Below are 19,170 nucleotides of genomic sequence, written 5' to 3'. Positions count from 1 at the left end.
GGGCTATGGAGACCCAAAATATTCTGATATTGGCTGAGAGCCAGCATTGTGGAGACCAGGGAGGGTGAGACCCGGGGCATTTGAGCACCTTGAGGGTGCACCCAAGAGGGTGAGACTCTCTTGGCATTTGAGAGACCTGGGATGTAGGAGACCCAGGTTGTGGAAACCTGGGATGCTGAGCCTGGGATGTTGGAGACCAGAAATTTTTGAGACCTGGGATATAAAGACCTGGGATACTGGAGGCTGAGATGTGAAGAGCTGAGAAGTAGGAGACCTGGATGTGGGATATCCAGGATAGGGAGAGTCAGGATGTTGACTCCAGGTGCTGAGCAGGGCTTGGTGACCCCCCCATTGGCCTCAGGCAGCCCCATCCTGGTGCTCTGGTCCCAGTGCCTGCAGTGCAGCTCCCCCCTGCCGGGGGACACACACAGGGACAGGTTTCTTTCACCAGTTTTTATTCCAGCTGATAATGTCTGTTCCTTCACATTTATTCAAGGCACTCGGTGACAGGGCGAGTACAAAATCAACAGTAAAAAGGGGGCGGGTGCGAGGGGGCAGCTGGGGATGGGGGCGGTGGCGGCTTCTCCTCCTCCTCTTCCTCCTCCTCCTGGGTGCCGCCTACTTCTTGGCTGGTTCCTTGGCTTGGCTCTCGACGGTGACGGGGATGGTGATTTCCGCGGACTGGATGGCGGGTTTGGGCAGGGGGGCCTCCACCGTGAGCATTCCATCGGGGGACAGCGAGGATCGCACGGCCGTGGCTTCAACACCGGGGGGGAGGCTGTGGGGGGAGAGGGAGAGTCAGGGCTGCAGCACCCACTGCCCCACCTACACCCCCCAGGGATGTGACAGCCCCAAACTGCTGCCCCTCCACTCCCGGTTTGGCCAATGGGCACTGAGGGGGTGGGTGGGCAAAGGTCCCCAAAGACATCGAGGTGCTGCCAGGATCCCAACTCCCCTCCTCCCTGATACTTACGTGTATTTTCGGGTGAAGCACCTGGAGATGAAGCCGTGTTCATCCTGCTTCTCCTCGTGTTTGCCTGCAAGGAAACAAAACCCAGGGATGGTTGGAAAGGAAACACCCAGCTGGGGGAGCAGCCTTCCCACCCCATCCCGACATTGCCCAACACCAGAGAGGGGCTGATTCTGCCCATCCTGGTGTTTTCTTGCCATGATATGAGCCTGAAGCAGCTGTGGGGTACCAGGGGCAGTGAGGCCCCTCTGGGAGCATCCCCCAAATTCAAGTGGAGCAAAGTGTGGTGCCAGGAGCTGGTGGTGGCCAAAGGGACCCAACAGCAGCACCTGGCCCCACAGCCAGTGGGGCTGAAGATGGAGCACCCCCCTCTTCCTGGGGCTGCACCTCGAATCCCTCTGGCTGGGGAACTGCCCCCACTCTGTGCAGACTGTCCTGGTGGGTCAGGAAGCACATCCTGGCCTTGTGCCACAGGTCTGGACTTTGTCACGGCATCCCTGGCTGAGCTGCCCAGGGCTCTGTGGGGAGCACAGGGGCTGCGGGGCTCGTCACCCCCCCAGGTCCCTCTGTGGGTCACAGCCAGGGGGTCCCTCCCCGTGTCCTGGCTGGGACAGCAGCGAGGGGTGAATATATGGGGCTGGCAGGGGGTCTCTGTACCCTGTGCTGTGTGAATGCACCCCAAGGCTGAGCTGTAGTGCTGGGCCTTCCTCTGTGCCTTGATTTTCCTTTTCTCTTTCCCTTTCTCTTTCCCTTTTTCCTCTCCTCTCCTCCCACCTGTCCCCTCCATCTCCTCCTTTTGCTTTTCCTTCCCTCTCTTCCCACCCCTTGTTCCGTCCTACGTTGCCTTTCCACCCTTTTCCCCCCAGCAAGCTCTGGAGCAGCTGCCTCATCCCAGCACCCTCGAGGGACCCCAGAGACCCCTCCATCCCAGCACCCACCGGTTATCTCCACGATGTTATCCTTGGTCTTGACCACCAGCTCCTCAGGTGCAAAGTGGTTGACGTCCAAGGTGACCTTCCAGCTGTCGGCAGTCTGGCGGATCTCGGAGATGCCGCTGCTGAGCTGGCGGGTCAGCGCCGTCCCGAAGGGCGAGCCCGGGGCCGGCATCAGCGCGCTCTCCCGGGGCAGCAGGCGGAAATATCCCGGCCAGGCGCTGCCGCTCGGCCACTTGTACCAATCCTCGGGGATGTGGGGCATCCCGAAGGACTGGTCGAAGAGGCGGCTGCCATGGTACCAGTCGCGGAAGGGATCCCAGCTGGGGCTGCGCAGGAAGGTGAAGGGGACGCGGCGCTCGGCCATGGTGTGCGGTGCTGCCCGGGGGGCGGCCGGCAGTGCCTTATGAAGAGGGCCGGGGGTTATTTTTAGCCAGGAGGCTCAGCTGGCTATTAATGGAAATCGCAGCAGCCCCGGGGAAGGGACGAGAAACTTTGCCGGGGTTGGGGCGGCCACACGCAGCCGCAGTGTGTGGGCGGCGCGGGGAGGGGGCTGGCAGCCTCCGGGGTCCCCCTGCCAAGGAAGTGTCCGTCCGCCTTTCATCGCGAGAGGCTTGGCTGCTTGGGAGTGATGGATGGCCCTTGGAGCTGCTCCCGGGCTCTTCCTGCCTGCCCGTAAAACAATCCCCGGGACACGCTGGCCTTGTGGGGAGGGAGCTGGGGCTGGGCCAGCGCCTCGGGAATGGCGGGGTGAGTCAGTGGAGGAGGCCGTGCATGGCCCTGCGCTGCGTCACCTGCCAGCCAGAAGGTTCTGGAGCCCCCCAGCCCCTGGTCACTCATCAGCCAGAAGGTTCTGGAGCCCCCCAGCCCCTGGTCACTCACCAGCCAGAAGGTTCTGGAGCCCCTCAGCCCCTGGTCACTCATCAGCCAGAAGGTTCTGGAGCCCCCCAGTTCATCAGTGGTCCCAGGGCTCAGTAATTGTGGTGGGGAACCCCCAGCACCAAGCTGGGGTGAGGCTGCTCCAGCCCCCGTGGGTGGGGGTCTCTGAAGGCCACAGGGCTGAGGAGGCTCTTGGGGGCCAATGGGATCAGTAGGGTGTGTGTGGGGGGCTTATAGGATCTGATGGGGACGGTGGGGAGCAGGGGAGCTGATAGTGATGAGGGGGTTAGGGGGGCTGGAGGGGGCAGGGGGGGCTGGAGGCTTCAGCACACTCTGGGAGAAGGAGGCTCCCTCCCTAAGTCATTTGCCCTCATGTCCAAACGAGCATCTCCACACACCTGACACCCAGGAAAGGATTCCCATCTGGGGCCAGACTCCATGCTCCCATCCCAGGGAAGAGCTGTTTTCCAGCCCCAGCGAGCCCGGCAGCTCTGGGACCCCATCCCCTCTGGGACCCCATCAACTCTGCCCTGTCCTCCTGTGCCCCCCAGCTTTGATTTGGAGAAGCCAGAAGAGGGGGGGGGGGGGGGGGGGGGGGGGAGCAGCTGAACCCTGACACTCCGAGCAGGATGTGTGACCCCAGGGAGTAAGGAATGTGAGGGGAATGCTGCAGAGGGGAATTGGGGGTGTCCTTTGTCTGGGGCAGTGCCCAGCCCATCCCTCTGGAATGGCAGGGAGTGAGAAGGGGCTGCAGGAAGCTGAGCTGTGTGGGGTTTGGGATGGGCTGGGGGGGGAGCCGGGAAAGGAGGGGGGCACTGCGGAGGCAAGAGATGCAGGGAAATGGGAGGGATGCAGGGAAATGGAGGGGCTGCAGGGAGGGATGCAGAGGAAGAGGCAGGGAGGGATGCTGGGAAATGGGAGGGATGTAGGCAGGAATGCAGGGACGAATGCCGGGAAGTGCGAGAGGTGGAAGGGATGCAGGCAGGGATGCAGTGAGGGATGCAGATGGGATGGATGGGAGGTTGCAGGCAAAAGGGAGGGATGCAGGGAAGGCTGCAGGGAGCCAGGAGGACTGCAAGGAGACGGGAAAGATGCAGAGGGAGAGGTTCTCAGAGGGTTTCCCCCTCCCCACAGCAGGATGCTCAGGGGGATCAGACGCACAACTGCTGCCCAGCGCTGTTCCACACAGAGCCAGAGGGAAAAGTGAGCCAAGGGTGGCTGGACACAGCAGGCAGCACAGGGGAGAGGAGGAAGATGGGTCTGCAGGGAGCTGGACAGACCAATCCTGCATGGAGGGAGCAGGAAACCCCCTCTGTTCTCCCCCCATGAAGAAACCTCTCAGTGCCCAGCAGAGTCATTTACAATATATACTGTATATTTATTATAATTGCACCAGCTCACGGCATCTACAGCTGTACTCACAACCCAGAGAGAGAGCGCACGCGCGACAGGAAAATACTGAAGTATTTCTACAGAGTATTTGTTCCAGTTGGCTCCCTCCGCGGCAGGAGACAGAGACTGTAAAAGAGGAAGACTGGAATTTTTCCCTGATGTGCTGGCTCGTCCGCGGCGCCGCTGCAGGCGGGTCTTGGGATTTCGGGAGCCGTGGCCCCGGGGGCTGCAGGGCTGGGGCTGCGGCCACTGGTAAAATAACCCCCCTGCCGGTGGCTTGGGTTGGGATGGTCTCAGGGGACGTCCCCCATATCCCAGTCTGAGCTTCCCCGTGGGGCGATGGTGGGGACAGAGCCATGGGGTGCCCGGGGGCTGCGGCGGCAGCAGGTGGAGATGGGCGGGATGGATTTCGGGTTCGTAGGGATGCTGAGGGCACTGGTGTCCTCCAATCTCCCGAGGCCCAGGGGGAGCAGGACCCTTTGTCTCCTCCTCCTACCACGGTCACATCCAGAGCTGCCGCCCTGCCTGGGGCTGGCAGGTGGGCACAAGTCCCCTCCTTACCTGTTCACCCCATTTCTAACAGCTCTGCTTGTCTGGGCACCACGGAAGGTGGCTGGTGGCTTTGCCAGCTGGTGGATGGGATGCCCAAGGGCTGGCACCCATCATGGCCTGGGACTTTTGTCCAAGGGCTGGTGAATCCTCAGCCTGTGGCTGAGCCTGTTTTCTCAGCATTCCAGGTTTGGGAGATGACCCCAGTGTCCCTCCTCTCACAATTCTGCCCTCCCGGGACCTCCGGTTCATCAGGCCACAGCTAACGAGGCTGTCACATCACAGCTGAGCCCGAGTCCAAAGGATGCCCCGGCCCCGCCCGGCTGCAAACCAGCGCCTGCAAACCAGCGCGGCCAAAGCCCGGCTTTTCATCGGGGGCAGCGGGTTAATCCAGGCAGCTGCTCTCCCACCCAGGGAGGTTCATCCCCATTGTCCTGCTCCAGCCGTCCGGAAAACACAGGGCCACAAGGATTAAACACCAACCAACTGCCCCGGGGGGCCAGGGCTGTCCTGGCGCCCGGGGGGGCTATTTTTTTTTGGGAAATCAGCAAAGTCCTGCAAAAGTGGGGCCACGGGCCAGGCCCGAGACCCTCCTGCCTCTCTCCTTCCGTAATTCAGTCTAAAAAGCGGCTGCTCAGCCCCAGAACAGGGGGGGCTGGGGGCAGCCAGCCCAGAGGTGGGGTCCATGCCAAAGCCAGAGGATGGCTGGATGCACCCCCAGGGGTGGGAAATCCCCTGCCCAGCCCTAGGCCTTGCAGCTCCCTCCTCCTGGGGGTGACAACTTGGTGTCCCCTCAGATTGGGTGGGATGGATGGGTGCCAGGGCCAGCTCCTGAGCTGATGAGCAGCATTAACACATAGGTGGTCCCCCTGGATCTCCCCGCTTGGAAAGAGACTTGTGGGTGCTGCTGGCTTTGTTCATCCATGGCTCGGCATGTTCTCAGGTCTGGGGGAACCCCAAAGTGTTTCATGGTGCCCCCAGCCCCCAGGACACTGTGGGGACACTTCCAATGGGGAAAAGCAGGGGCTCACCTCTGGTTGGCATCACACCTTCCAGCTGAGCCTGCCACGCCCCCCCACCCCCCTCCCCGGGATATTCTTGTGCTAAAAAACAGTCAAACCAACCCAAAAAAGCACAGGGAGGGGTCCCGGGAGGCCCCGAGCCACCCATACCCACTCGCCCCAAAGTCTCTGCTGAGCGTTTGTTCCCTCGCTCTGTGCTCGCCCACCCCACCCGACCCCGCCCCGGCACTCGCAGAAATAAGAAGACATCCTCCCCTTCCCCATCCCGACCCCCAAAACACCCCGGAGCGGGGAGGGAACCGCCCCTTCCATGGGCGACGCAAGGACCCCTTCCAGTTTCCGTCGGCGCTTTCCCCCGCCGCCAAGGTCCGTCCTTAGCATCCCCCGGCTCTTTTCCACCTCCCCGGTGGTCCCGTCCCTTCTGGGGGCGCAGGAGGCATGGAGGGGGCAGAGCTGGGGTGCCGGGGGGCTGCGGCCGGGTGCCGGGGGGGTCTCAGAAGCCGGCGCTCTCCGAGCTGCTGCGGCTGTTGTAGCTGGGGCTGCGGCTGGGGCTGCGGGAGCGGCTGGGGGGGCTGCGAGTCCGGCTGCGGCTGCGGCTGGAGCTGTAGCTGTCGTAGCTGCGGCTGCGGCTCCGGCTGTACGAGTAGGTGCTCAGCGAGCTGGAGGACGAGGGGCTGGGCCGGTAGTAGGGGATGGGACGCTTGCGAGCACTGCAAATGGAAAAAGGGATCTAAGTGAGGCCCCCGGCGGCAGCTCGGGGAGAGGGTCCAGCACTGGACCTCCGGCACGGCCAAGCATCCACCCAGGGAAGCCGAGCATGTCCGCGAGCAGGCTCACACCGGCTGCGGGGTGTCAGGATGCGGCCACCCGATGTCACCTCCCCCTCCATCCATCCCCTTCCTCCTTCCCAGTTCCCCCCCCTCCCCCGCCCCCCGGGGTGTTAGTCCTGGATTAGGCAGCGTCGAGGGCAGAAAGTGAGCAGGTTAATGTGGCCTTTGTGTTTCCCAGACACCAAAGATTGAAAGCTGCTGAAAAAGAGACGTTCGGGATTAGCGGGAGGCGAGCTGCGGCCCCGCCGGCGCCGGAGCGAGAGGAGGGACACGGGAAGCACAGCGGCAGTGGGAATGGAGGCCACGGGGGGCAGAGACATCAGGAGTCAGCCCCTTGCCCCCTCTCCTGGCCTGGTGTTAGTGGGACCAGAGAGCCACAGGCACGGCCTGAAGGCAACCGGGTGCCGAGGGCGTCCTAAGGTGTGAGGAGACATAGAGGGGTCCGGGAGGAAGAGGAGGAGGAAGAGGAGGAAGGGGGGAGGTTACCCTGGGAGCCAGGCTGGCGGCGATGCTCTCCGAGAGGGACCTTGGGATGAAATGGAAAAGGAGAGGTTGGCATCACTGAGGTAGGACCAGTGTGGTGGTGGGGGGATGATGGGAACTGGGGACAGGGCAGGAGGGCAAGGAAAAGCCCTGGGGGTTCTGGCTGGACTATGGGGCAGGCAGAGGGGGGCTGGGGGTGTTCCCCCAGCTGCCCCTTCCCCACAGCGTCCTCTAGGCCTTGTAGGAATGGCTCTGCTCCTCCTGAACCCCAAGCAGATTTGGGTCTGCCATCCCCATCCATGCCAGGGATGGTGGCAGGGATGGGGGGGACAGTCCTCACAGGGATTGCAGGCTGTGCCCTCCAACTGAGCCCTGCCATCTCCCTGGGGACATCCTGGCAAAACCAGGATGGAGCAGGAGGGATGGAAAACCAAACAGTGGTACTCGGGCTGGGAAAAACCTTCCTCTGGGCTGGGAGCAGATTTCCCAGCCCATTTTCTTTCCAGGGCATACATTGGGAAGAGCTGCAGGGAGCCCTAACCCATGGGCTCTGCAGTATTGCTTCTGTCCTTCCTCCTGTCCTCTCTCCTGACAACTCCAGCCCAGCCCAGGCAAAACAAAATCCCTCCCACAGTGTGGCAGAGCTGATTTCTGAAAATCCAGCGCCCTGATCTCCCAGCTGATAGCAGGAGAGACAAATAGGTCAGGAAGGAGGTAATCTCGGCTCGGCAGGCCCCGCTGCCAGCGCTGCATGTTAACGAGGTGCTACATATGCACACAGTGTTTTGTCTGGCATGAAATATTGCCTGTCTTACAGCTTGGGATCCTGAGGCAATAGGATCCCAAGGGGGAGAAACTGGCTTTTGGAGGGCAGAGGAGAGATGTGATTGCGGATGTGCGTCTTTCTGGAATATGCACAGCCGGATTAAAATTAATTCCTGTTTTCATGCCTTGAAATAGGAAGAGATCAGAAGGTCGTAGTATTGGAGGCAGTCTGGTTATCCAGCTGTCTGGGCCAGCTGATTCACCCGGTCACCCTCAGGGTTATCTGATCATCAGCAGAGCTGCTCATCCTTTTGTCCGTCCGTCCGCCAGTCCATCCATCTGCACGTCTGTCCATCCATCCACCTATCCAACCAGCCACTCACCCATCCACCCACTCATTCATCCATCCACCCATCCGTTTGTACATCCATCTATCCATATGTATATCTGTCTGTCCGTCCAGCCAGCCATGCATCCATCCATCCATTCATCTGTACATCTGTCTGCCCATCCATCCATCTATCCATTCACCCATCCATCCATCCATCCATTCACTCATCCATCCATCCATCCATTCACTCATCCATCCATCCATCCATCCGTCCATCCATCTGTCAGTCCGTCCATCCACCCTGTCCATACATTCATCCATCTATACATCCATCCGTTCATTCACCCATCCATCCATCTGTCCATCCATCCATCTGTTGCCTGTCCATTCCCCCACCCACATGCTCTTTGGGGCCGGCTGATGGCAGAGCTCAGCCCTGGGACGTGCCACGGACATGGCAGAGCCTTTGCCACGTGCCAGGACCCACCTCGTGATCCTCCTGGGCTCCATGAAGCTGGGGGAGTCACGTCTCCTCTTCCTGATTGGGGAGTAGCTCCTGGAGCGGCGCCGGGCGCGGGTGGGATCGGGATCACCGTGACGTGTTCGGGGCTCGTTGTCCTTCTCTCTACACCCCGAGGAGGAGGAGGAGTGTCAGGGAGCGTGCTGGGATCCCGGGTGGGATCCAGGGACACCCTGTGACAGCAGCTGCCTGCGGCACCTGACACTGCCACCTGGAGCTGGTGCTTCCAGTGCCACTAGCAAAGACCTGAGACCCCTCCCCAAACCCCAGGAGAGCTGGGACCACCATGAGCCACAGATGCTCCCTGAGCCCACTGATGGCACCCGTGGTGTCCCCTGGGCCCACTCATGGCACCTCTGGTGTCCCCTGGGCTGAAGTCCCCCCTGGGTCTGACCTGCTGGCGGGTTTTTTCGGCGAGGGTGATCGGGAGCGGCTGCGTCCTGCTCTCTTCTCCCGGGAGCGGGAGCGGGATTTGGAGAGAGAGCCACTGGAGCTCCAGGAGCTGCTGCGCTGGCCCGGGCTGGGTGACGGGCTCTTCCTGCGCTCCGACGTGTGCCGGGAGTGCTTGGCCGACGACTCCGAGCTGCTGTTGGGCCGGCCCCGGTGGTGCCTCTCCTTCACCCTGTGAAGGCAGATCCCAGCACTGCCTCTTGTCTCATCCTGGCTGGCAGGATGTCCCACAGGAGCCAGAGATCCCAGGTTCCCACAGAGAACAGTGGGCACACCTACATGACGCCAGTTTTTGGCTGGGCTACATCTCTGATTATAAAGCGTGGGGCGCTCACGCACTCGGGACCCTGCATCCTGTGGGATGCTGTAATTCCACACAGCCATCCAGGTACTGCCCTTCAAGCTGGCATAAACCCTTGCAGGGATGATCCTTCCCACAGTGAGCTAGCACTGACCCACTGTGGCTCTTCCCTATCTCTGTTCCTGTCCCCATCCACAACCTAACCCCCGTTCCATAATCCTAACCCAAACTCAAATTTATTTCTTTATTTCCAGATCCCCTTCCTCCTCCTCCCCCATCCCCATCATTGTCCCATGTCTGTCCTGATTCCTGTCCCCATTCCCATCCCCATTTTCATCCCCATCTCCTTCCCCATCCCCTGAGCATCCCAACCCAGCTCGCACCCCAGAGCTTCCCTTGGAGGGACTCAAGGTGCCCGCGTGGGGCTGCACCCCAAATACCACGACCCATCTCCCATATCCCATCAGTGATAACACGATCCCATCCCGGAGTTCTTCCCTTACTTCTTCCCGTGTGCGCCGTGGCTCCTGTCGGGGCCGGCCGGCGGGTGGTAGGGCTGTGATCCCGCCGAGCCCTCCGAGTCGCTGCTGTAGCCGGGCGGGCTGAGAGGAGCCGGCGGGGGCTCCCGGGGGGCCGAGGGCCGCCCCTTGCTCTGGCCGCGGTGTCGGGAGGGCGGCGAGGCACTGCGGGAGCGATGCCGGTGGCCGTGCTTGCCCCGCTCCGGCGTGGGCGACCGGGGGCTGCGGGCACCGTGTCTGCCCCCCCGGGCGCGGGGGGAAAGCGGCTCCGTCCTGCCGTGAGCCCGCGGAGAGGGGGACGCCGAGGCCGGCCTCTGGCAGAGGGGGAGAGAGAGAGAGAAGGAGAGAAAGGAGGAAGGGGAGGGGGGAAGAAGAGAAGAAAGAAGGAGAAAGGGGATTTTAACGGGGGGCGCCGGGCCGGGGGCGCAGATCACAACGTCAATGCACATCGCATAAGGCAGGCTACACAGACGCTACTCTGCACCTTCCTCTCGCCCTCAACAACGTGGGTCATGCAAACCTCCGCATGCAAAACGCCAAAAAAATATAACTCAACTCAAATCGTAATAAAAAACCCAAAGGAAAGGGCGGGATGGGAGGAAAATAAATAAATCCAAGAAAACCCCCAAGTCGTCAGGGAGGGAGAGCTTGAAGGGAAAAAAACAACCCACCCCGCCCAAAAACACCTGGAGAAGGGATAAAGCAAACCCTGGTGCCCGCCCGCCCCCACCAAGAAAGGGGGAAGGAAAAGAGGGGTAAAACCCAAACGAAGGGAGGAAAATGGGGGCAGGGAAAAGAAAAGATGAGAGGAGGGAAGAGGGGCGGTGGGGGAGAGTAAATCAGACTGAGCCGAGGGGAAGGGGTCGAACCAAAGAGGGCTGGAGGTGATGGGGTCTGCTCACACAGAGGCATGCACATATATAGAGATATATGTTCTGATACGTGTAGTTTTTATCGATAGTACGGCTTTTGGCTTAAAACAAATCCAGAAACGAGGAAAAAACGGCACAGAGCGACAATGGAGGGCAAGGCAGGGGAGGGGGGCCGGGGACGAGAAGGCAAAAAAAAGAAACCAACAGATAAAAGAAAGAAGAAAAACCATCCAAATCAAATCAAATCAAAAAATAAATAAATAAATAAAAATAAAGAAATAAAAAACAAAGCAAAACTTCACAAATGTCCTCGTTACTGAGATAAACGAATGTCTCTGAGCTCTTCCTGGGACACGCATTGAGCTGTTAGCTGTGACTCTGCAGGGAACTGCTAAGTCCTCATCAGCACTCAACACAGACTTTGCTTTCTGCTTCCTTTTTTTTTTTTATTTTTTCCATTATATGCTTTTTTTTTTTTTTTAAGTCCCTCTTGGTTAACATCCACTTACCAAAAAAGTGGCATTTCCTCCTTTAGTAGGTAAGGTATGAAGAGAAGGGAAAAGCGGGGCAATATAAGTGCATCATTAGATTCACAAAAATGCAAGAGAGAAAGAAAGAGCGAGAGAAGGAGGAGAGACAGAGACAGAGCCAGAGAGAGGAGAAATAAAACAAACCAACTCACTTCTCCTACAGGGAGGGAAAACCCTGGGCCACCACCATGGCCAAGCCTCGAGCCAGGCTCTCACCAAGAGCTGAGGGGGTTTTGTCCGGCCCTGGGGCCCCCAAATATCCGAGCTCCTCCAAGCCACAAATGCTGCCTGGGTGTTTTCCCCATCTTTGCAAACATCACTAGACCAAAAAGATGGGTGGAAACAGCTCCTGCACCACCAGCCCTGACCAAGCCAGCAAACCCCTGGCTTTAGGGTCTCCTTTCCCCAGCCACAGCCCAACACCAGGTCCCTGAGTATCCCTGGAAGGGTGAATCCTGCACAGGGAGTGCAGCTGAAGGGATTGAAGAGGGTTCAGGGGGATTGGGGTGGTGCCAGGATTGTGCCACCACACCCAGGGCTGCTGACTCCAATTCCTTGCCATCCCCATGCCCCAAATACTTCTGGTGAATCCTCGAGGATAAGGTTCTCTCTACCTGCCCCACTGTGTCCTAGACACCACTTTTCTCCCCCCAAAACAAGCAGGAAGGGCGAAGGGGTGGGATTCTGGGGACCACCACAAAGATGCTGCAAAAGGGTCGCAAAACCATTTGCATCCCTGAGCATCCCAGACTGCTCCACACCCCACCTCCTTGTCCCCATGGATAAGCCAACCCCTCCAGCCACAGAGCAGCAAGCTGGAGTCAAAATGAGAGGATTTGGATTTTTTATTAAAAATCTGTTGCTGTTGCAATGGCTGCAGTGAGGGGGGAAAGAACAGGGGGGGTTCAGCTGAGCCCTTTCCCAGCCCCATGTCCCAGCAGAGGAAAATAAAAGCAGAGAAGATGAAGTAGAAGAAGAGGAAGATGAAGAGAGAAAGAAAGGGCTTTCCTCTTTCCCAGGGCAGCATTTTGGTGCCAGCTGTCCATTCTGTGGGATGTGGGGCTCCCACCCAAACCCTGCAGTCTCCTGCCCAGGCGTGCAGGAAGGCAACGACAGTAAAAGCATCCCAAACAAACCCAAATTGGCAAAGACCCAGCCCAAAAGGGAAAACACACACTGGGCACTTGTGGGGATGGGACACCCAGGGCTGGGATGCCATCCCCTGCTCCTGGGGAATGTGATTCCCTGGACCTGCCTCTCCACAGACGAAGATTTCAACCTTTCCCCGTTGCAGCCTCCCAGTATTTTTCTTGAGTTGGGTTTTTTCCCCCATCACGACCCAAAGAGGGGTTAAACCCACACATCTCCCCAAATTTCTCAGGTTTTGCCCCATCCATTCAACCCAAACCTCCCTGTGGCCACTCCCACCCCTGGCCACTGCCCCTATTTCTCACTAATTACGTTTGCCTTCGTTACTGGGCCACTAAGGGGGGACTCAAAGGGAGCAGCCCCTGCATGGAAACGAACACAAATTCGGAGGGCTGAAAGACACAGAAATGCATTCTACCGACAGCACGAGGAGACGGGGAAGAGAAAAGGGGGGAAGAAAGAAAAAAAATATTACGTGGACAGGGCAAAAAAATATATAAATTAAGAACGTAAGAGAAGAGCATGGCTTTGCAGCTAACTGGGGAAAACCATACAAATCAAAAACAAAAAAATCATATATAGCCACCAAAAAGAGACAAAATGAAAGAGAGACAGAGAAGGAGAGCGAGAAAGAAAGAGAAAGAAAGTCAGAAAGAAAGAGAAAATAACATTAAATCAAGCTACGGTGCTTTTCAACAGGCTCATCTGCAGAAGTGAACGTGCAGAGGTGGACGAAATACCTACCTTTGGAATTGGCAGTGACAGGAATGCAATAATAAAAAAAGAAAACAATAATCTCCACATTTGGAGGGCAGAATGGGAAAAAGACAAGGACTCTTTAGTACGGCGATCCAGACCCCTCGGCTAATCCCGTTTGCTCTGCTTAGAGTTTTTTTTTAATTAATTTTTAAAATTCGGTCTCTTTAGCTTTTAATTTTTTTTTTTGTTAGTTTTTTTGTTTGTTTTTCAGTGGAAAGGCTGTGGCCGGCCGCCGAGCGGGGTGGCCACGGGGGGAGTTGCTGGCTGGTGTCTGTAACCCGGCTGCAGTTCAGTCTTAAAAAGTCACTCTATAACATGGCAAAGTCCCGGATAACATGCAGGGAAGGCGATGGATGGAGGTGGGACACGGCGAGGGATGTTGGGTTGTGTTGGCCCAAAGAAAACCGGAGAGAAAGAGGGGCTGGAGGGTGCGTGTGGGCAAGGAGGAGGAGGAGGAGAGACCCAGGAGGAAGGCTGGGAAGGCAGCAGGGATGGATGGAGACAGGACTGGGTATTTAAAAGGGAAGGTAACACCGTGCAGCGCCCCGGGGCACCCCTTGCTCCCGGTGGCTCTGGGGGTGCTGAGGGGGGACACAGCTCATCTGGGGGATGGGCTGAGCTTTTGGGGGTCTGCAGGAGATGGGAAAGGAGCTGGGTACCAAGGATGCTCAGCACCCATCCTGCTGGGATGCAGGATATGGGTACCTGGGTGTGGGATGATTGTGGGGTGCTCGGATAACCCAGCACTCAGGAGCCTCATCCTGCAGCCAGGGAGGAAAACCATCCCCGTGGCAGCAGGACCCAGCTGAGGACCCAGGACAGTAGCCAATTTGAGGAGGAAAAGGGCAATTCGCTCCATGAGATGGAAACAAGCCCATTTCTTTTGCAGTGGAGGCCTGCTGGGTTCTCTTCCCTTTTAAATTCCTTGTTCAAAATATAGAAAATGGAAATACAATGTTCGGTGGTCGTAAATATTTAGAAAACACATCTGGTTTTTGGGTTTGGGTTTGTTGTTTTTGGTTTTTTTTTCTTCTCCACATTAACACACACAAAAGCAAAAAATTCTAGAACAACACGATGACGACGGGGGGGGAAATGAAAATAAGAGAAATATATATCGTTTGCATTTCTGTACATCACAAGGGAAAAAAAAAGAAATCATGAGAAAGGAAACTAAAACAAGGGGGCGGGAAAAAAAAAAAAAAAGCACGTTTCATTGCCCTTCCCTCCCCCTCATCCCTGCTTCTGCTGAGCAAGAAATGGAAGTGTATATTACCGTTTGGGTTTTTTTCAAATGGGAGGCTAAAGAAAAACACAGATGGGATTAAAAAGAAAAAAAAATAAAAAGTAGAAACCAGAGAGAGAAAGAAGAGAGAGAGAGAGAGAGAGAGAGAGAAAGAAAGAGAGAAAGTTGTTGGAGAAAAGTCCCGCTGGTGCCAGAGAGCCAAGGGAGCTCGTCGGCCTGGGCGATGCTGGGGGGTGGGCAGGGGGAGAGCGGGGCGAGCCGGGCGCCTGGGGGGCTCCCGAACCCCCCCACACCCCAGCCAAAACCACAGGAAAGAAGAAAGCAGAGAGGTGCTCCAAGAGATGGGCTGGGTGCTGGGTGCTGCTGGGGGGTGCTGGGCTGGGGAGGGTGAAGGGGAGGTGGGTATGGGGTGGGGGGCTCCTGGCCCCATTTTCCAGGGTGCCCCTGGCCCTGCAGGTGTTGGGGCGTCAGCACAGGGTGCTGCCAGCCTGGCAGTGTCCCCACAGCACCTCACCATGGGAATGAAGTTCCCTGAGGTGAGTGGGGACCTGTGTGCCCCCCAGTAGTGGAGTCATGCAGCACACTGCCTTCAGTCAGCTCTGCCTCCAGTCCCTATTAGCCAAAGCAGGCTCCTTGCCATCCTGGCACTGGTTAAACTGGGACTGGCCCTTTGTCCCACAGGATTAAGAGTTTTGTCCACTCAGCACTAGAGTAGCCCCCCGGGTTTCATTGGGACATCCCAGGACAATGAGGCAGAGCCAGGGACACTTAGGTCCAATGTCACCTGCCATGGGGACCCTAAAATCCAAGCATCCAGCACCAAATCCCCTCTGAACCCTACCCTGGCCAGACTGGGTGTTGGAGTCCTGAGCACTGGTGTCAGGCCCTTGGCACTGGGGAGGGTTTGGGTTGGTGGGGAAATGAATTTTCCATCTGTACCCATTTCTTGGCTGTCCGGGCTCAATCTCAGGTAGGTGCTGAGCCCAGTGGTGACCCTGGCAGTGTCGCTGGCCTGCCAAGCCATCGTCTCGGGGGTGACATCTGCAGGGCAATGTGCAGCTTTGGGGGAGGGATGATTTGCTGGCTACCCTGATCCTTGCCCCGAGATGACGGGCTGGCTCCCCCAGGGAGACCGTGCACCCAGTGCAGGGTTGGTGAGTGCATCTCCCCCGTGTGCCCCGGCTGGGCAGGGCGGGGAGCCGAGCGAGTGGGGAAGGAGCGGAGAGGAGAGCAGGGGGGCAGTCCTGTGGAGGGAGGAGGGGAGGGAAGCGAAGAGTGATCCAAGAAAAGCCTACGTACATCCGAGGGCTCCGGGAGCGGGGCGCCGTGGCTGTGGCGGCCGTTCTGGGCGCTGCCCTTGTGCCCGTTCTGATGCGGCGAGGCCGAGCGCTGGGGCGAGGGCGAGGACGGGCTGCGGCTGGAGCGAGCGCTGCTGCCTTTGGGACCATCCTGCCGGCGCTTGGGGCTCAGCCTGCGGGGCACAGCACCGTGAGCCGCCGGCAACCCCGGCCCCGAGCTCGGCACTGCCCTCCGCCCGGCCCGGCAGAGCAGCCCAGGCTGCGGGGCAGGCTTCACCAAAGCCAGAAATGGGGTGAGAATCGGTGTTTTGGGCTTTCTCTAGTCAAAAATTGAACCCTCGCCTGGGATTTTCCCAAACCCTCCAGAGGTTCTGCAGCACCATTCTGCTCCCCTCCATCCCCCCAGAAGGGTTCTCATCCTCGGGACACATCTGCCACCCACCTGTCCTCCATTCCCAAGGGTCCTCATCCCCGGGATACCTCTGCCACCCACCTCCACAAAGGTCCCCATCCCTGGGACACCTCTGCCACCCACCTCCTGCCCTCCACCACATCGGGGTGCCCACCACACAGACATCTCTGGCCCTGCCCTCCAGCCCACATCGCCGAGAGTGGGGGGCTGTTGGTCGTGGGCTGTCCCGGGCTGTCCCTACCTGCCGGGGGATTTGGAGCCGCTGTCGTCGGAGGAGAGGGAGGCGCTGTGGGAGCTGCAGGAGCTGCGCCGGTGCGAGCGCCAGGCCGGGGACTCGCTGCGGGACCTGCGGAGAGTGCGGCCGGGGCCGCGGGGGGAGGCTGAGTCGCCCCTGGGGCACGCAGGGGGGGCACAGCACCCCGCTCCCCGCGCCGTCCCGGCCCCTCACCTCTTGCGCTCTTTGTTTTTCTCTTTCCGTTTGTTCTTGGGGCTTCGGGACCTGCGGGAAGAGCTGGAAATTTCAGGAGCAGAGGCAGCACCTGGGGGTGGCTTCCCCAGCCTCCCCCAGAGGCACCGAGGCCACAGGAGGAGCGAGAGGAAGAACCTGCATGGTCTGGAGCTGGAATTCATTGAGATTCAAAGCACAGTGGGGATCCCAGATGGTGCTGGGAGGACCACGGGATCAGGTGCCCATTGGTGAGGCCAGGCAGGAGCGGGTGGCAGTGGGAAGGGGGGGCCTGGTTCTGCTCAGTATCCTCTGGCTTGGGCCCGTTGTCACCCTATACTTGCCTCGTCCTACATCAGTCCCCTCTGAGACCCTCTGCTTTCCCAGACACTCTTTGTCTGTTTTTCACTTCTTTCACTCTAGAACAGCAGTGCTGCCAGAAGGTATCTGCAGAGCAGGGCAACAGCCAGAGTTTGTCCTGGCCATGGCTGCCTGGAATCCCCCTTTCTTCCCTAGGGGACATTAGGGGCCATGTGGGACCCCACAGTCACCCAGAGTGGCCCTGTGCCATGCCCAAGGGTGGAGGATACACAGCAGTGTCCAGCCATGGGATGAGGGGATCCATCACCGTGAGCAGAGGGGAGGGGGACAGCAGGAAGGCAGGGAACAGGGGGTCTCTGGCAGGGGAAGCTGAGAGCCAGCACCAGTGGCAGTGGGCTGGCTCCCAGTAGACGTCACTCTTACCTGTGTCTTCTCTTCTTCCGTGACCCTGACTCAGATCTGAGGGATGAAGAGGAGGCAGAGGTGAAGGAGACACACTGACCTGGTCAACTGGGCAGCCCCAGGGAATGGGGACAAGGACAAGGGTGTTGCCCCAAGATGGGCTGCTGGATTTGGTGACAGCAGCTGTAAAGCGGTGATGGCTTCATAAAGAGTCATCAGCATCCCTCCCTATCCATGCCTCAATCCCACCCCAGCCCAAGGGCCTGGGCAGTCACCAAACAGCCCCACGGTCCCCAGTCATGCCTGGTGTCCCCAGCCTGCCACAGTGTCCATCCTACCTGTCACGTCTGTGTTTCTTTCCAGTCTTCTTTTTCTTTTCCTTGCGGATGGGTGAAGAGCTGTCGCAGCTGGGGGGGAAGTGGGTGCCCTTGAGGGACGAGCAAGGGACTCCCCAGCCCCATCCCTGTGGCCCAGGGGAGTCCCACTCCCAGTGCCCCCCACCCCCCACTTCCCTGCACCATCCCACGGGATGCACAAACATCTCATGGAAGTTATTTCCTGGGGGATTTGGGGTTGGTGACAGAAAGGGACTTCTGGTGGAAGGGCTCCGGATGCCTTTGATGCCAGACTGCTCAAATCCTGCTGTGTCTCATTGCCACCTCGTGGGCTCCACAGCCTCCAGCAGGAGACAAAGTGACCAATTCCCACTGGGATTTCAGAGGGGCACAGTGGGTTGTGGAGGCCAGCCCATGCCCCAGGGCTTGCAATCCCAGCAGGAACCCCACAGCCCACCCAGCCCAGTGAACACTCACCTGCGCTCTGAGCCAGGTTTCCTCTTTTTGCTGCCATGGGAAAGGCAGAGAAAAAAGGGACATTAGGGACAGCATCTGCCCAGGCAGCCAGTGCTAGCCAGGGAGGGGACCAGGGGGTAGGTGGAGCCAGACCCTTCACAGAGCCAAATCCTGCCCGGTGCTGTGCCCTGCAGCAGCCATCTCCTTCCCCACACGGACCAGTGCATGCAGGAGGTGTGTGCACACGTGGGCGTGTTGCAATATCAGCACATGCAGATGCATTGCACCTCTTAAGGGTGCATATTTGGAGGGGCACTGACCACCAAAGTGGGGGGACTTGCCCCGTCAGAGCCTGGGGAAAGGCTGAGCTGGGAGCAGAGCTGCCCTCCTGGGGGAGGGGACAGCGCGGGGACAGTCGGGGACTCACCGGCTCCGGCGGTGACCCGATTTCTTCTTCTTTTTCTTCTTGGGGGGAGGAGAGGTAGAGCTACTCGAGCGCCTTTTCAGCCTGTGGGAGACAGCATACAGGGTCGGGGGAAGAAGGGACCAGCTCCCTGGCCTCTGTATCCCTACACGGGGATACCGTGCACGCCCGATTCCCGAAATCCCCGCGGACCTGTACTCGCGGTGGCCGCTGTCCTCGCGGTAGCACTCGGCCGAGCAGTCGCACTGCAGCAGGCAGCCCTCGCCGTAGTCGGGATACTCCACCGCGTACTCCTCCCCGTCCGCCCCGTGGTGGTTTTCTATCACGCTGCCAAAGGAGGAAGCGCGGGATTAATTCGGGCATCCCCATTCCCTGTCTTCCACCGGCTGGGGGGAAGCCTGGGGCAGCCCCAATGCAGCTGCAGCGGCTGGGGGACATCCCCTCCAACACAGCATCCCCAGGGGACTTGGTCACATGCCTTGAGGTCCCCACACAGCAAAGCCCCGTGGTGGGGGTTTTCTCAGGGTCTTCCTGGGGCTCCAGTCCCTGCAGAGATCCCCACGGGGCTGGCACAGGGAC

The 19,170-nt window shown here is 59.0% G+C and overlaps 2 protein-coding genes across 3 annotated transcripts in view; both read right to left on the bottom strand.

Moving 5' to 3' along the window:
* Positions 1 to 438: 438 nt before the first annotated feature.
* HSPB1 (heat shock protein family B (small) member 1) lies at positions 439 to 2,515 on the bottom strand. Its single transcript, XM_027664453.1, has 3 exons — positions 1,909 to 2,515; positions 974 to 1,037; positions 439 to 778 (listed from the first exon to the last, which is right to left on the bottom strand). The coding sequence occupies exons 1-3, from the start codon at positions 2,267 to 2,269 to the stop codon at positions 619 to 621; spliced, it is 585 nt and encodes a 194-aa protein (XP_027520254.1). The 5' UTR covers positions 2,270 to 2,515; the 3' UTR covers positions 439 to 618.
* Positions 2,516 to 4,135: 1,620 nt separating this feature from the next.
* SRRM3 (serine/arginine repetitive matrix 3) overlaps positions 4,136 to 19,170 on the bottom strand; it is a 29,449-nt gene continuing 14,414 nt past the window's right edge. Inside the window, exons 4-16 of one of the 2 annotated variants that reach the window (XM_027664489.1) lie at positions 18,784 to 18,918; positions 18,595 to 18,675; positions 18,189 to 18,218; positions 17,715 to 17,783; positions 17,398 to 17,433; positions 16,657 to 16,707; positions 16,450 to 16,554; positions 15,798 to 15,969; positions 9,928 to 10,256; positions 9,068 to 9,295; positions 8,641 to 8,778; positions 7,061 to 7,100; positions 4,136 to 6,454 (exon numbers count right to left, since the gene is read on the bottom strand). In XM_027664489.1, coding sequence (XP_027520290.1) covers positions 6,119 to 6,454; positions 7,061 to 7,100; positions 8,641 to 8,778; positions 9,068 to 9,295; positions 9,928 to 10,256; positions 15,798 to 15,969; positions 16,450 to 16,554; positions 16,657 to 16,707; positions 17,398 to 17,433; positions 17,715 to 17,783; positions 18,189 to 18,218; positions 18,595 to 18,675; positions 18,784 to 18,918 — 1,750 coding nt within the window. In that variant the 3' untranslated portion in view covers positions 4,136 to 6,118. The remainder of the gene's footprint in view (positions 6,455 to 7,060; positions 7,101 to 8,640; positions 8,779 to 9,067; positions 9,296 to 9,927; positions 10,257 to 15,797; positions 15,970 to 16,449; positions 16,555 to 16,656; positions 16,708 to 17,397; positions 17,434 to 17,714; positions 17,784 to 18,188; positions 18,219 to 18,594; positions 18,676 to 18,783; positions 18,919 to 19,170) is intronic. The other variant, XM_027664490.1, reaches the window with a different exon arrangement.

The sequence above is a fragment of the Corapipo altera genome, unplaced genomic scaffold (assembly GCF_003945725.1).
Source record: "Corapipo altera isolate COAL_440 unplaced genomic scaffold, ASM394572v1 181b, whole genome shotgun sequence".
Lineage (NCBI taxonomy): Eukaryota > Metazoa > Chordata > Aves > Passeriformes > Pipridae > Corapipo > Corapipo altera.
The sequence above is the reverse complement of the archived record's forward strand: the minus strand, read 5'-3'. Positions and strand labels throughout refer to the sequence as shown.

Excerpts from the sequence above, each read along its gene's own strand:
- HSPB1 (XM_027664453.1), bottom strand. The coding sequence starts at position 2,269 with ATGGCCGAGCGCCGCGTCCCCTTCACCTTCCTGCGCAGCCCCAGCTGG. Across the intron at positions 1,038-1,908 it reads TAACATCGTGGAGATAACCG|GCAAACACGAGGAGAAGCAG; the intron begins GTGGGTGCTGGG and ends GTTTCCTTGCAG. Across the intron at positions 779-973 it reads TGCTTCACCCGAAAATACAC|CCTCCCCCCCGGTGTTGAAG; the intron begins GTAAGTATCAGG and ends CTCCCCCCACAG.